Here is a 17,354-nt window from a genome sequence, read left to right on the forward strand (position 1 = left end):
CAAATTTAGATTATATGGATGAGTTGATATGCCTAAGTGTGTTTGAAATATACATTAAAATATTTTTAATTCTTTTTTTTTTATGTTTCAGTATATAAAAAATGTTTTGAAAAATATTTTAAAGAAAAATAAGTCCTTCAAATATGTAAAGGATTTTTCTAATTTAAGCAAGAAAAATAAGTTTCAAGAAAGAGGGAAACAAAGGATAAGATCCTTGTGAAATACATTATATATATATATATATATATATATATATATATATATATATATATATATATATATATATTTATTATAAAAATTCCCACCAAAAATCAAGAAGATAGAAACTCGTTCAACTAAGAAAAAACTTTGAAAAAACTTCAAATATTACTATGAAATAACATTCTTGTGAAATACATGCAAGAGTATTTTCAATAAAAGCATAAGCGGGATTAAGGCTACTTAGACGCCCACCGTGGGGCTCGAACCCACGACCACAAAGCTAGACGGGCAAGACATTATAAGATATTTATTACTTACTAATATTTATAAACTAGAAAAAAAAATGTATGAATATGGTAGCCCAACTACCTTTTAAGAAATAATTATAATATTAATATTCAAAAAGAATAACGTACATGAAAATAATTTAATATATTGTATAATTAGAAAAATTACTTCTTATAGTGAGATGACTGATATCACAATATGCCTTTATGGAGTATATGTTAGGGGGCGGAATTATATACAATAAAAAAATGGTTCTTTTGAATTCCTTTCTTCAAAAATTGTATCACACGTATATAAAATTTAAAATATTTTTAATTGAAGTGAGTAAATTTTAAAAGAAATTTTTCGCCATAAGTATTTTCAATAAAAGGATAAACTGGATTAAGGCTATTCGACGCCCACCGTGGGGCTCGAACCCACGACCACAAGGTTAAGAGCCTTGCGCTCTACCAACTGAGCTAGACGGGCAATACATTATAAGATATTTATTACATAGAAATATTTAAAAATTATGGGGAAAAAATGTAAGAATATGGTAGCCCAACTTCCTTTTAAGAAATAATTATAATACTATTATCCGAAAAGGATAACGTACACAAAAACAATTTATGAGGTGTTAATGTATTGCATAATTAGAGAAATTACTTCTTATAGTAATTATAATACTATTATTCGAAAAGGATAACGTACACAAAAACAATTTATGAGGTGTTAATGTATTGCATAATTAGAGAAATTACTTCTTATAGTGAGACGATTGATATCACAATATGTCTTTATGGAATATATGTTAGGGGCAGAATTATGCACAATGAAAATGATTCTTTGGAATTCCTTTCTTCAAAATTTATATCATACGAATAGAATTTTTAAATTATCTTTAATTGAAGTGAGTAAATTTTAAAAGAAAATTTTCACCGTGATTTTTAGTTTTAGGAGCATAAATAAATGTATTTTATGAAAAATCCGCCCCCACCCCACCCCCTAACCAATATGTGGTGTCAATAGGTGAAAGCGAGTTGCACTAAACATTTTAAAGGAAAACTTTTGTAGTTGACTCTCTATTTTTGTAGTTGGATTATTAATTTATTTTGAATTTTATCGAAATATTTCGTTTAAATATTTGAATTAAATTACATAAATTCAATCCAACTCCTGATAAACATTTATTAGATAGTTAAGTGAGCTACTAACGTTGCATGCAATATAAATTTAAAAACAGTTAACGATTAAAAACACATTAAAAAAATAATTCGAACCAAATGATTGATAGATAGCATTCTCAGTATCATATGATTTTATATAACAAAAATTCAGTTATACCATGGAAGAAAGTGCAATTGTTCTTTTTCCTATTAACATGTCAAATAAGAATTGATTAGTACTATAAAAATCTACAAACCTACAGTTTTAAGTACGTAATTAATATTTTAATAGAGTACTTTAATTCAGCATCCTTTCATTATTTCAATTAATTTTTTTATGGAAAAAGATATATAACTAATTTACAAGGGACCAGATAATAAATTAATAGGTAAAGTTGGCGTATAAGTCAATAAAACTCATAAATTAATACAAATGCACTTATTAACTTCCGTTCTTATATCCCTATCGCTCGGACATAGAGTCAGAATATTCAACAAAAAAATATAAAATGTTAAAAATAATTATACAAAAATAAATTAATAATAACAAATTCACACAATTACACAAAATATCAGTCACTATTTTCTACGTATAAAATTATACTTTTATATATATATATATGAATAATTTTTCAACGTTGAAATTCAAATAAACCTCTTACGTTCCCGAGTGTTTGCCTCTTCCTTCCCCAAGTCAAGCCAAAACTCATTTTGTTAACAAAGAAGAAGTCAAAAATATCCAAGGTGGTACTCACGTTAATAATATTCTTTGTACAAATAGTGTTAATGCTAATTGGCGCAATGATTTAATAATAATATGATGGCATGGCTTATCTTGATGATACTCCTGAAAATGCAACTTTACTTAACCAAAGTTTATTTTAATAAAATTAAACAATAATCTACTAATTAAAAAACACCATATGTTTTACGTATATCGAAAAACAATCTCTTTATCTTTAATTTAGGAAATGAACGAGTAAGACTTACGTATGCTTCAGATTTCCATCTCACTTTATTAAACTAATCTGAATATATTGTTGTTATCCTATGTTTTATAAGGAAAGCTATTCGTAAACCTAACAAATTAGTTTAGAGGTTTATGGAGTTATAATTTTAAGATGGAATTGAGAGATTTGCCAAAAAAAAAAAAAAAAAAAAAAATTTAATTGATTTGACTTCACTGAAAAAAAATATTACATTTCAATTTGTAACGATAGAGTAGTTAACCAACTAATTGATCCTAGTTAGATTGACCAATTATCCTCCTAATTAATCATGGCATTAAGGTTGCAAATTGACATTTTTTTATTTATTTTGGGATTAATCTCTTACTAAAAAAAAAAAGAGTTTAGGTACATTATAATGGTTACTATACTTTCTAATATTTAACTTTTTTTTTTGTCTAAAAATATTATAAAGGACCAATAAATTAAGAGAAACATCATAAAATTTCAAATTTAATTTGAGTCTCGTAAAATATTAGATGACTTTTTTTTAATATGATGGACAATAATGCTGATAGTTGTGTTGGCAGGAGACAAAGCTGAAACCCGAATTATAAATTTATGGATTGTTGATTCTAATTTTTTTTGAAAATTTATGCTCAACTTGAAATCAAGTGTCAATACATCCAACGTGTAGAGCAATGGACTTTAAAATTATCATTTCGAGTCTACGTTAAAAAATAAATGAATTAATGTGGTTAAAAAAAACAACATAAAAATCACATTTGAAAATCACCCACCACAACCTTTAAACCCCACTCTTTCTTCATTCCTTCGTAAATCACACAGACAAATCACATGTAGCAAATCAAAATTGAACTCTACAAAAAAGAATGTCTAGATACAGCTATAAATAATCACCCCACGCAGTTCTTCAACTCTACAAGCAAATTTCAATCTAACTATGCCATGGCCAAACAAATTACGCTAACCCTTTTCTTGATTCTCTGTATTTTGCCGTCAAGAACAGTTTTTTCTGATGAATTTGTGTATAATGGCTTTAATGGGGTTGAAGCTAGTAATCTTACTGTAAATGGGGTTGCTCAGATTTTAAAGAATGGTGCTTTAAAGCTCACAAATGAAACATCTAGAGTTGTTGGTCATGTTTTTTACAAAAATCCAATTAAATTCAAGAATTCCCAATATGGTAAAGTTTCTTCCTTTTCTACTGCTTTTGCTTTTGGGATTGTTCCTGAATATGCTAAGTTAGGTGGGCATGGTTTTGCTTTTACAATCTCAAGGAGTGAAGAGATGAAAGGGGCTCTTCCTAGTCAGTATTTAGGTCTTTTAAGTTCAAGTAATGTAGGGAATTTTTCAAATCATGTATTTGCTGTTGAGTTTGATACTGTTCAAGATTTTGAATTTGGTGATATTAGTGATAATCATGTTGGTATTGATTTGAATGATTTGAAGTCTAATGCTTCAGTAAATGCTAGTTACTTCTCTGAAGGAAGTTTGAGTAAGCAGAAGCTTTTTCTTCAGAGTGGAAAGACAATTCAAGCTTGGATTGATTATGATTCAAGTAGAAATCTGTTGAATGTTTCACTTTCACTTTCTTCAACAAAACCAGCTTTTTCAATATTGTCCTTCCCTGTGGACCTTTCTCTAGTTTTTGAGGAATTTATGTATGTTGGATTTTCTGCTTCAACTGGTTTGCTTGCTAGTTCACATTATATATTTGGTTGGAGTTTCAATATGAATGGGATAGCACAATCTTTGAATCTTGATTCATTGCCTTTTCTCCCTAAGACTAAGAAGGATCAAACAATCTTGATTGTAGCTACCGCGGTATCGGCTGTTGTGTTTTTTGCATTTGGACTCATTTTAGCCTTGTATGTCATTTGGAAAATCAAGAAAATAGATGTGATTGAGCCTTGGGAACTTGAGATAGGTCCACATAGGTTTTCTTACAAGGAGTTAAAGAAGGCTACAAGGGGTTTTAGAGATAAAGAGTTACTCGGGTTTGGTGGATTTGGTCGAGTTTATAAAGGAACATTGCCTAAGACGAATATTGTTGTTGCTGTTAAGCGAATACATCATGAAGCAAAACAGGGTCTTCAAGAATTTGTGTCTGAAATCGCGACTATTGGTCGCCTTAGACATAGAAATTTGGTTCAGCTTTTAGGATGGTGTCGGCGAAGAGGTGATTTGTTACTTGTTTATGACTTTATGTCTAACGGAAGCTTAGATAAATACATTTACGATGAACCAAGAGTTACTTTAACTTGGGATCAGAGGTTCAAGGTTATTAAAGGTGTGGCTTCTGGTCTTTTGTATTTACATGAAGAATGGGAACAAACAGTGATCCATAGAGATATTAAAGCAGGGAATGTGTTGTTAGATTCCGATATGAATGGACGACTTGGAGATTTCGGACTTGCTAAGTTATATGAGCATGGAGAAAATCCTAGCACAACAAGAGTAGTCGGTACGTTGGGTTACTTAGCTCCAGAATTAACTAAGACCGGGAAGCCCACGACAAGTTCAGATGTTTTTGCCTTTGGTGCGTTGCTGCTAGAAGTTGTTTGTGGGAGGCGGCCGATTGAGGCAAAGGCATTGCCTGAGGAGTTAATCCTAGTGGATTGGGTATGGGATAAATGGAATGACGGTGTCATTCTTGAAGTGGTTGACTCGAGATTAAATGGCGAGTATGATGAGATGGAGGCCATAATGGTGCTTAAATTAGGACTCATGTGTTCAAATAATACACCATCTAAGAGACCTAGCACGAGGCTAGTGGTGAGATACTTGGAAGGGGAGGTGACACTCCCAGAGACGCTGGCAGCTCCCGGTGAATATGATGGAAAGAAGGGTGGTACTAGCGGTATGGAGTTAGACGACTTCATAGATTCCTATCCGTCTTCGTCTTATTTTGAGAAAGTAAGTACATGGTCATCAGCTTATGACGGTGAAGGCGATATTGATATTGAAGCTAATTCAGTAACGCCATTAACGGATTCTGGAAGAGAGGACAACAGATAGCAATGCAAAATGGAGGGACTATTCTACTTGCCCTCCCAAACTCCCTCCATATTTTAGTAGTACTTCTTTTTATGGTTTGATTTTTGACTTAGATGTAAATAATGGCTATTGAAAAGAAAATGATATTAGTATCAACCATTTCTATGGTTTTGAGAATATTGGTGTTAGTAGGATGTGAATATATTTTTGTAATCAAGGCAACTTTGAATCTTGATTAAGCTTTGTCCATTTCAGAAGAATTCTGACTTCATTTGGTTCCTTTTCTATTTCTCTAATGTTCTTATTCTCAATCCATCACTTTTATGGCTATTGAGCAAAATACCCTTCGGGTGGCTCAGTGGTTTGAGCTTGAGACCTCCAACAAAGTTCGAAACCTCTTGCCAGCGAAAGAAAGGGGTTTGCCTTCTTGGTCGAGCTAGTCGCGGGTTATCTCTCCTATGTGATTTGCGAGCTTTTGCATAGGAGCGGAGGTTTTAACCTGTGCACACCTAAAGGATAGCAGCTGTGAGTTTTCCTTGTCATAAAAAAAATGGCTATTGAGGAAAATAAGTTGTAATAATAATAACCAAAATGCAAAGACAAGGCATAATACATAAATAAACACTAAACGTGGCTTCACCGTATTCCAACTTCGAGAGAGAACATCTAGACACTTCAACATGGTCTCATTTAACATGTAAGAGGTACTCCAATTCGTCCCTATTGTGTCTCATATACACTCGATGCTGACATGACACATAAATTTTACATGTGTTTAGACGATTATTTTGTAACTTGAAGTGTTCAACTGACACAATGAAAGAAAAAATTTAAGGTGTTAAGATGTGAATAGTGTAGAAGCTCTCTTGCACTATAGTTTTGCCATTTATTCTCCCTTCTGTCTTTTCAAGACCTTCATTATTATATTCATAAAGAAGAAAATAAAAGAATAAAAGCTATGTCAATAATGGCATTTTATGACAGTTTCTACCAGCTAATTATTATTGTACAGAATCAGATTTTTATATGTCCAAAAAAAATAAAACACTTTCTTCATTATTGTCAAATCTCCAAATAAATATCTTGCTAATGTTGGAGTGCAAATAAAGTTTCATATCGAAAGTTGATATTAAAAATAAATTACACACTAAGGTACGATACTCTTGAATGATACGAGACATGTTGGATAAAAAAATTGCACCGGCTACTTAGCTCAAGACAGACAATATTACATCAGATTAAAATTATATTTAGATTGATTTTGCCCTAATATTAATTATCTATTTGACCAAAGGCTTATATAATCTCCAACAAATATCTTTATGTTTTCTCAAATTAATGAGTTCTTTTCTTTCATTCGAAGTCTGATAATTGCATTAAAAATCGTATATTGTAAGGCTCATATTTTTTCTTTTCTGAGGACTCGAAGTTGAAATCTCTTAACCATGTTGGTAAATGAAGGGCAAAGGCAAATATCATGCAGTAGAACATAATTAGGACTTGCTTTTGTAGGAGTAACAAATAATAAAGTGGGGGAAAGGGTGTTATAATGTCTGAGTTCGTTTAAATTTGAACGGATTAAAAGGAATTGAGTTAATAAAATAGGCGGATCTATTAAGTTATGGGAATTGAGTTGAGTCAAGATGACCTGAACAATGGGTCAATGCTATTATATACGGAAGCGAACTCAGAATTTGAAAATTTTGGGTGCACTAATATAACCTCAGTTCAAATATGAGGTCTAAGATGAACTTAAAAAAGAAATAGTGAAATAAACACTCTATCTGGATTCAACCTTAGGTCTCACGCGTGGATTCTCTAACTTGTACCATAACATAATGACACTAATATGCTTTTCATGGGTGCAGTGTTAATTATATTCTAAATCCGTAAGTTTCTGTAGATAGATATACATATATATACATGATTTTTTTTTTGAAGTTAACGGGTGTGCGTGCATCCCACCTAGAGAGGTAGGTCTGTCTCTGATTATATATAACATATCAAATAATAAAAGTATTATTAATTAATTTTGATAGGAATTTTTATGAGTAGATTTGAGCTATAGTTTTAGCTAAATTAATTTAACTTTAGATGGACTTATTCCGATTAAAATAAATTAAACTAATAAATAAACAAACATTAATCTACCTAAATTTAAATGGGTTGACCCGGCTAGATTGCAGTCCCGGCCCATGAAAAATTTATCCTTTTTGCAGGCCTTCTTAATTTTAGCTTCAAAGTGAAAAGGGCTTATTTAATCAAATACTCCCTTTTTATCCTACTATTTAGATTTTGGCTATAATTTTAAAAGTTAGTGCTATATAATATTGTCCTTGAGATTAATAAAATATTAGGCTGTCGTCTAACATTTACAAAATATAAGATAACGGTCTTAACTTTTTTTCGTAAAAATTTAGTTTGTTCAAAAAAATGATCTAAAAAATCTATAATTTGCTAGAAAAATAACGCACGATTTTTATCAATGAAATTTTCAATCTAGGCCAACACAAGTGTACGAGTGGATTTGGTTCAAGATGCCTTGCAATAAAACATGAGTTTATTTACTAAAACGTTGTGCTAAAAAAAAAAGAGAAAATATATGAGGTTGATTAAGATGCTATTGAATGAGATTGAATAACGTAAAAAAAAATTACCGGATCAAGTATAGTTTAACCATTTTTATCAGGCTAAAACATTTAGCATATCATATCTAAATATTTTTACATAAATCAGGCATTAAATCAGATATAAATTTAAAATTTGGACAATATGAGTTTCACCTTCCATCGATATAAATCTTTGTTTAATAAGAAGCAAAATTAAGCCCTTGTCGAGGAGACAGCTGAGTTTAAGCTAGTTTCAACTTAATTTATCATAAAATCAACAATTTCTTTTGATATCACGTTCTCTCAACTATAAATTACTTATATATTTAATAAATTCTTAATATAATAAATCTAAGCTAAACTAGCTAAATTCGTAAATGCTCATGCAATATTTTAAATCTACCGCTATAACGCCAACAAAAAAAAAAGGAAAAAAATATATTAGTTGGCTAAATTGCCATTTGGAGTTTCAAGAATTTCTCTTTTCCCCCTCGAGATCTATAATTGTAGGAATAAGTGCAAAATTACTTCATTAATCTCAAAGCATAATTGCACTTTACACACTAAAAAGCTCCTTTATTAAGGAGAACCCACCAATTAATATTAAAAAATTAAAAGTTAAGAGGTGTCATTAGAAAATTAATCACTTTTTCTTAGTGGATGAGATTTTAAGGAATCTATTTTTCGTAACTTTTTCACATGGCAAAGTGGAAAATTAGCTACTAAACCATTTTCAAATCCTCCATTAACCAATTAGATAAAAGAAATTAGTGAAAGTAAAGTAGACACAATCATGATACATTATTCTGTAAAGATAAACCAATAAAGATTATATTTAATTCACATAACTTATAAGAACAAAATATATCGTCCATACAAAATTATCTATTGTGGATTTTAATATTAATTATTTAAAATTATTTATTAATATAGAAGATTAAAATAAATCTATTATTTTTTCCTCAATTTTATCCTTAATTTGGAATAAAAATTTAAGTTACGATATACACCACCATTATCAATGAATTTTTAATTCATGATAGCATGTCAATTAACATAAAGGGTTCTCTATACTTTTAATCTCTCAATTATTAATAAATTATAATTTTAATCCCGATGATATATGATTAAAAATATGCTATTCTAATCCCTTTGCTTGTAAATATTAATAACTTTTCATAATTATAAATTGTTCCACTATATAAAATTGCACATATTTTAGGCTAGCATGTAGTATTACTACATATTTAAGTATACTATAATTCTTAAAATAGTTTAAATATAATATATATTTCTTATTAAAGAAAAAGAACACATTTTTAACTAATTAAACATTAATTAGATGTGCATATACCCATGTAACGCAAAAATCAAAAAGAACAATTTATCTTATAAAAAATTTATATCAATGTATAAAATTTAAACTTCGAAATTATAAATAATAATAATAATACTTTTTCTCTAGAAAAGTGGAACATGGAGAAACTGGTCATCGAGTACATCCCTTTTAACTTCTTCCACTTCTTCTAAATTACATTTGCAGTTATATTTTTTCTTCCAAAATAAAAACTTTGCTTTAAATTTTTTTCTCACTTTGTTCAAAATCAAAATATTCAGAAGAATATGAGAACTAATTTACATCTCTTGCTCTTCCTCTGTTTGTCCTGTTATCTATCTATCTCAAGTAATAATTCTCTTCCCTATATATATATATATATTTCGTGTTTATTAAGTCGTGATAGGGAGCCTTAGAGCAATGATATAGTTATTTCCATGTAGTTCGAGTCTAGTAAAGGCATGTGATCTAGGTAGCTGTGTAATCAGCTACTGATGCTTGTGTCAGGGTAGACTGTCTAGATCACTGGTCCTTCGTTGGACCTAGTGTAAATACAGAATGCTTCGTGCACTGAATCATTGTTTTTTTTTTTGGTCATAGATCAATATGGAAAACTAATTGGTATTACCTCAATTCTATTCATCTTAGATTGTTAAATTGCTTAGAATTATGCCTAATCCATAAAATTTGCATGTGTTTGTTAAATCGCGAAGGGAAGCCTTGGAGCAATAGTATAATTGTCTTTGTGTGATTCGATCTGTCGAATCAACCACTTATTTTATACAGGGTATAAGGAGTGGAGTAAGGCTACACCGACGCAATTGTCTACTTATGCTTGTGTCAGAGTAGGCTGCCTAGATTACAGGCCCTTTCCTTGGATCTTGCGTAAATGCAGAATGCTTTGTGTATCGAGTTGACTCTCTTGGTACAAATTGTCTAATGTTGTTATGATATGTGCAGATGGAACTGAATTGATAATAGTGAACAATTGCAAAGAAAGTATATGGCCAGGAATTCTTGGCACAGCAGGGCATGAAACACCAAACAATGGTGGATTTCATCTCAACATTGGTCAACAAGTTGTAATTCAACTTCCTAACTTATGGTCAGGAAGAATATGGGGTAGACAAGGTTGTTGTTTCGACGTAAATGGTAAAGGATCTTGTCAAACAGGGGATTGCTCCGGCCTACTGAATTGTTCAGGGGCCGGAGGAATCCCCCCTGCAACGCTCGTGGAAATGACATTAGGAACTTCAAACAATCCAAAACATTACTATGATGTAAGTTTAGTTGATGGATTCAATATTCCTGTTTCAATGATACCAATTAGCGGTAGCATTGGCTGCGGTGTTGCGGCTTGTGAAGCTGATTTGAATCAATCTTGTCCAGAATACTTAGCTCTTAAGTGTCAAGGCAAAATTGTGGGATGTAAAAGTGCTTGTTTAGCTACTAATTCACCAAAGTACTGTTGCACAGGGGAATTTGCTAGTAAAAACACTTGCAAACCAACCGCGTTTTCGCAGTTTTTTAAGACTATTTGCCCTAGGGCTTATAGCTATGCATTTGATGAATCTACTGGACTTAAGAGTTGTAAGGCGTCGCGGTATCTCATTACCTTTTGCCCTCCTACTTAATAGTACGAGCATTTCTAGTGTCGTGCTAAGAAAATGGACCTTCTACGTAAGTAAGTAACACGTATGTTCATGTGTTAACTCAATGTATGCAACTTTTTTTTGTCCATTTTTCTTACTAGTCTTTTGTATTGATATGTCTATTAATGAACAAACTATTTCTATCAAACTACTAGACTTAAGAGTTGTAAGGCGCTGCGGTATCTCATTACCTTTTGCCCTCGTACTTAATCGTACGAGCATTTCTATTGTTGTGTTAAGAAAATGGACCTTGGACGTAAGTAAGTAACATGTATGTTCATGTGTTAACTCAATGTATGCAACTTTTTTTTGTCCATTTTTCTTACTAGTTTGTGTATTGATATGTCTATTGATGAACAAACTATTTCTATCAAACGACTAGACTTAAGAGTTGCAAGGTGCCGCGGTATCTTATTACCTTTTGCCCTTGTATTTAATTGTATGAGCATTTCTAGTGTCGTGTTAAGAAAATGGGCCTTGGACGTGAGTAAGTAAATGTATGTTCATGTGTTAATTCAATGTATGCAACTTTTCTTGCATTCTTCTTACAAGTCCTTGTATTGATCTTGTCTATTTATGAACAAACTATTAAAGAGTTGTTAATAGTACTAGCAGTTCTTCAATCGCATTAAGAAAATGGACCTTGGACATAAATAATATGTATGTTGAAGTGTTAATTCAAATTGTGTGCAACTTTTTTTTTCTTTCCATTTTAGTTATAAGTCTTTCTCGAAAATGTTTTCCAAATCAATTAATTTTCGTCAAAATTTAGGAAAATGATTTCCCTTAAAAAATTAAGAAAAACATTTTCCAAAACTTTTCTCCAACTTCAAATTATATTTTCTTTGGCAAAAAAATTAATTTTAAAATATTTTCAATTTCAAAATATATATTTTTCACCGGATCCCTGACCCCCTCCCACCCACCCACCCACCCACCCACCACTGGCCAGCCCCCCATCCACCACCCCACCCAAAACAATTTAAGTTCGTTTTTAAAAATATTTTTATTTAAAAATTCCTACCTACCTACCTCCCCCCGCCAGGCCCCCCCCCCCCCTTACCCACCTCTCTAGCAGCCCCCCTCCCCTCCCAAAAAGAAATATTAATTTTATTTTTAAAAATATTTTTAACTTCAAAATTTTATTTTTTCACCTAACCTCTACCCCCTCCCCCGCCAGCCCCCCACCCCACCCCACCCCTAAAAAAATTGTTTCTAAAAAAAGTTTAATTTAATAAATTATTTTCTACTCTAGTAAAAATAAAAGATGTTTCTCACAAAACATTTTCATTCATAAATCGAGCACTAAAAATCATTTCTAGAAAATATTTTCTACTCACCAACCAAACATGAGAAAATAAGTCCAAAATCTACTTATTTTCCAAGAAAACATTTTTCTTCATACCAAACACACCCTTGATCTCTTATTTTTTTTATGTACAAACTATTTCTATCAAACTACTATACTTAAAAAGAAGTGTTAATAATACGCTCATTTCTATTATCGTGTTAAAAAAAAATGGACCTTAGACATAATCACTATCAAATTCAATGTATGCACACAAAAAAATCACTATTACTATCAAATTAACACTTCAACGCACATGTACATGATCGCAATGTATGCTCAATTGTTAATTCGATGAACTATTTTTGTTGTTACACATACCAAAATTTTCACTAAATATTTTTCAATCAGAAAATAGTGACTAAAGCAAAATAAAAAAAAAGGAATCAAGCAGTTGAATATAATTTTTTAAAGACTAATCTTAGTATTAAATAACTACGTAAAATAGCAAGAGTTAAATTTAGAGTTTTTCAAAACATCATTAACATTATTAATAAAATTAATTTAATAAAATATATAGAGGTCAAGTAATATAAAACGTCGGAATACTTCACTTTGAAACTAAGGTTAGATTTCCCAAATTCAAAGTTTTTCCTAAATGGACATAGCCAGGCAACTAGCAGCTGGTAATTTTTACAAGAAAGTACTAATTTTAATTAGTGATACTTAAGTGTGATTTTGATATTCCAAAGTACAATGTTAATCTTCATGTAAAAGTTTAATTAGGTACAACTATTTATTTAACTACTAGTCTACTATGCATCAAGCAGCCGGTCAACCATTTTTTACAAATTCTTATTTTATTTATTTATTTTGCATCTTGAAACAAATTAGAACAATAAATACTAAATATAAGGTATACTTTACTAATTTATCCTAATCTATTAAATATTTCTCGAGATTTGGACACGACGTGATTTTTAGTGTAAGGTCACTATTAAAAAATCACTATTTTTACGGATTAAAAAATGATTAGTGTTATTTTTACCTATATTTTAATTGAATTGGTGAAAAAAGAAAAAATAATAATGTTTTCATATGAAAAAATTAGAAAGTTTTTCGGTATTTCAATACAAATCTATTTTCCAATTTGTGTTTTTTCAGTAACCTAACTCGTTTGAAAGATCAAATTTAGTCGCCTAAAATAGAACAAAGCATTTTTGGATTGAGATTAAGATAAATTTAAAAATATTTATAGATTCAAAATTCTAGAATAACACTTTTAAGTATTAGTAATTAAATTCTAAAATTGATATATTAATATAACAAAATTATTAAATTCTTTCAAACTCGCAGCTTTGCCGCTAATCAAGACACTTGGACCCATCCTTTAAAATAAAAAAAGAAAAAATGAGTGAAGATTAAATAGTTGGTAGAGTTAAGTAACCAATCTTTGCATTTAAACGTGTCGTAAAGTCTAAACATCCCATGAAAATATATTACTCTATGTTTCAATTTGTGTTACATTTTTCATTTTTCGTGAGTCAAATAGTTTAAGTTTGATTAGAAATTTATGTTGAAATTTTCAATTTTTTCGAAATGAAATTTATCTACTCCTTTGTAAGCTACGTAAAAAGTATTATAAATCACAATATTTGATAATTTTAAATATTTAAAAGATCTACGAAAAATTTACGATCAATGATAAACTCGTTTAAATCTCGAGATTCGAAATGTGCCATTTTAAAATGAAAGGAATGGAGTATAAAAATTAAGCATATATAGATCTTATAATATAAATAAGTCTCCCATGCATCAAATATTAGTTGTGAAACAAATAAACAACCTCAATTCTCTCATAACACCGCACTAAAAAAAAACATTACACTATACAAAAACACTTAGAAAAAAAAACACAAAAATTCCAATGGATTCTATTGTTTCTGAGCTTGAAGGAGTTCTTTTGAAAAACCCTAATCCCTTTTGTTACTTCATGTTATTAGCTTTCGAGGCATCGAGTGTAATTCGATTTGCTTTTTTACTAATGTTATGGCCAATAATTCGATTCCTCGAATTTTTAGGGAGAGTGGATTACGGATTAAAACTTACTATTTTCGTAGCCACGATGGGGGTAAAAATATCCGAAATTGAATCAGTGTCTAGAGCTGTTTTACCTAAGTTTTATTTTGATGATATTAATATGGAAGCATGGAGGATATTTAGTTTGTATGATAAAAAAGTTGTGGTGACTAAAATTCCAAAGATTATGGTTGAGAGATTTGTGAAAGTGCATTTAAGATGTGATGAAGTTGTTGGTAGTGAACTTGTTAGTAAATATGGATTTGCAATTGGATTAATTAAGGATGATTTTGACAAGATTAAAGATGGGATTATTGAATTATTTGGTGATAAACAACCAAGTTTAGGTCTTGGTAGACCAAAATGTGGTTCTTCTTTCCTTTCTTTGTGCAAGGTAAGTACACACAAAACTATAATTTTTTTTTATTTTCCTAGTCTTACATCTCTATAACTACCTTATGTTATTTGTTTTGCTTCGGTTATCTTATTATTTGGTTGTTGTTTATACTTGAATCAAATGACTTTGCGTATACATTGAAGTTAAACTCGTAAATATATGATAAAGGATTTAATTATTATTAATAAGCGGCTAATTAATTAGAAGCAGTTAACCGTTCGTCGATATGTCTGTTTCTAGCGAAAGATAAATTACTATGTACATATTGAAGTTAAACTCATAAATATATACAAAAGAATTTAACTATTATTAACGAGCTGCTAAGAAGCAGTGAGTTGTTTGTTGACATGTCTGTTTCTAGCTAAGGGTATTTCTGAAAATTTTATATTCCAATTTAGTTATTTTACTTTTCTTTTTAATCTATTGTATAAAATTTCTAACGGTCATTCTTCCAACTGCACTTTTTAAATTTTATTTATGTATCACGTAAATTTTAAAAAATGATAGTAAGAAAATCTATTAATTGAATTTATTAGCACTAACAAATGGAGATAATTTTTATACTATATATATATCATATTACTTACACTTGTTGCAAACTCGCAACTAAATTTGCTTAATTTTCCAAGAGTATAAATGTATTAATAAAATATCTTTTGGCTGAACTAGTTATGTTAAAAATTTTCTATTCATACGATATTTGTAATTTAAACTTTAAGTCCATCGATACATTTTAACCTGATATATATATGTAAAACGTAATCTATCATATTTTCTAAGTGACTACTTATATTTCCAATGATCTCATAGTGCATGTAATTTTTAATTTTTTTTTTACCTTATAGAAGTTATTAACTAATGTTTAAAATGTTATATGGAACAGGAACAATTACAACCACCATTCTTAAGAAGCAAAAATCAAAACCAACAAATTATTATCAATCCATTACCAGTAATTTTCCATGATGGTAGACTTGTTATTCGACCAACACCATTTTTAGCCCTAATAATACTTTTATGGATTCCACTAGGTATTATTATAGCTACAATAAGAATTATAATTGGCTTAATATTTCCAATATGGTCAATTCCCTATTTAACACCTTTATTTGGTGGCAAAGTCATAGTCAAAGGAAATCCACCGTCATCATCAGCTATCACGGTAACCAATTCAGGCGTACTGTTCGTATGCACTCACCGCACCCTTATGGACCCCGTCGTCTTATCGATCGTACTCCAGCGTAAGATTCCCGTTATGACTTACTCAGTCTCTCGATTGACCGAGGTCTTGTCCCCGATACCGACTGTACGTTTGACGAGAGTTCGAAATGTGGACGCATGGAAAATCAAATGTCATCTCGAAAAAGGAGATTTGATTATGTGTCCAGAAGGGACAACATGTAGGGAACCGTTTTTATTGAGGTTCAGTGCACTTTTTGCAGAACTAACTAACAGTATTGTTCCCGTGGCCCTGAATTATAAAGTAGGGTTTTTTCATGGAACAACAGCTAGGGGATGGAAAGCTATGGATCCAATATTTTTCTTGATGAATCCTAAACCAATTTATGAGGTGACATTCTTGAATAAATTACCAGAAGATGCCACGTGTTCATCTGGGAAAAGTCCACATGATGTTGCAAATTATGTTCAAAGAATTTTGGGTGAAACATTAGGATTTGAGTGTACAAATTTTACAAGAAAAGATAAGTATAAAATTCTTGCTGGTAATGATGGAATTGAATTAACAAAAAATACTAGCACTAATTATGGGATTAAGAAGTTGATTAACTTCTTCATAAATGTGGTAGGCACAAGAAATAAGATGATTATGAGGTACTTTATTTAGGTTTATTATGTTTTTTTTTTTTGTTGTACAAATTGAAGGAGAGGTACTTTGCATTTTTTTTATGTTCTTTTAATTTATTTTTTTTAAGGAAATGTTGAATGAAATATTGGATTATAATTGCCTTATATATGACTAGGGTGTGTAATTTTATTTATTTTTACTATTTTCAACCAGAGATATCTTGTTTTTTTTTTTTTTTGATCAATTGATGCTGTTATTTTCATTAACTGTTTTTTTATTTTTCTATTTAATTGTATGAATAAAATTATTGATATTGATAATAAGTATTTTATATATTTTGAGATAAAATATTGATATTAAATTATTCTGATAATAAAATAATTAAAATACTCTTAAGTTATTTGTTACAACAAGTATCTTAAGGAATAGAACGAATAACAAATTAATATTTTGAGAATTAAATTAAAATATATATTAGAAGCAAATTAATAAGAAAGTTTTAATCGAATTAAAAATGTTTTTTGAAACTATCTAACAAAATGACCCATAAAAATATAATTTTTTTTAAAGTAAAATATTACAAA

At 30.1% G+C, this 17,354-nt stretch overlaps 3 protein-coding genes and 1 non-coding gene across 4 annotated transcripts; 3 read left to right on the top strand and 1 right to left on the bottom strand.

Moving 5' to 3' along the window:
• Positions 1 to 884: 884 nt before the first annotated feature.
• On the bottom strand, positions 885 to 957 carry TRNAK-CUU (transfer RNA lysine (anticodon CUU)). The gene has a single exon. It is a non-coding gene; the product is annotated as a tRNA-Lys (tRNA).
• A 2,386-nt stretch (positions 958 to 3,343) lies between these two features.
• On the top strand, positions 3,344 to 5,871 carry LOC101247920 (L-type lectin-domain containing receptor kinase S.4-like). Its single transcript, NM_001321130.1, is given in 1 exon segment — positions 3,344 to 5,871. A coding segment is annotated over 1 exon segment (2,073 nt). The 5' UTR covers positions 3,344 to 3,550; the 3' UTR covers positions 5,624 to 5,871.
• A 3,803-nt stretch (positions 5,872 to 9,674) lies between these two features.
• Positions 9,675 to 11,347, top strand: LOC101247620 (thaumatin-like protein). The gene is made up of 2 exons (XM_004239859.5): positions 9,675 to 9,895; positions 10,508 to 11,347. The coding sequence occupies exons 1-2, from the start codon at positions 9,835 to 9,837 to the stop codon at positions 11,179 to 11,181; spliced, it is 735 nt and encodes a 244-aa protein (XP_004239907.1). The 5' UTR covers positions 9,675 to 9,834; the 3' UTR covers positions 11,182 to 11,347.
• Positions 11,348 to 14,302: 2,955 nt separating this feature from the next.
• Positions 14,303 to 16,936, top strand: LOC101249731 (glycerol-3-phosphate acyltransferase 5-like). Its single transcript, XM_069298425.1, has 2 exons — positions 14,303 to 14,960; positions 15,847 to 16,936. The coding sequence occupies exons 1-2, from the start codon at positions 14,415 to 14,417 to the stop codon at positions 16,807 to 16,809; spliced, it is 1,509 nt and encodes a 502-aa protein (XP_069154526.1). The 5' UTR covers positions 14,303 to 14,414; the 3' UTR covers positions 16,810 to 16,936.
• The last annotated feature ends 418 nt before the right edge of the window (positions 16,937 to 17,354 follow it).

Source organism: Solanum lycopersicum, chromosome 5, assembly GCF_036512215.1.
Source record: "Solanum lycopersicum chromosome 5, SLM_r2.1".
In the NCBI taxonomy this organism is placed as follows: Eukaryota; Viridiplantae; Streptophyta; class Magnoliopsida; order Solanales; family Solanaceae; genus Solanum; species Solanum lycopersicum.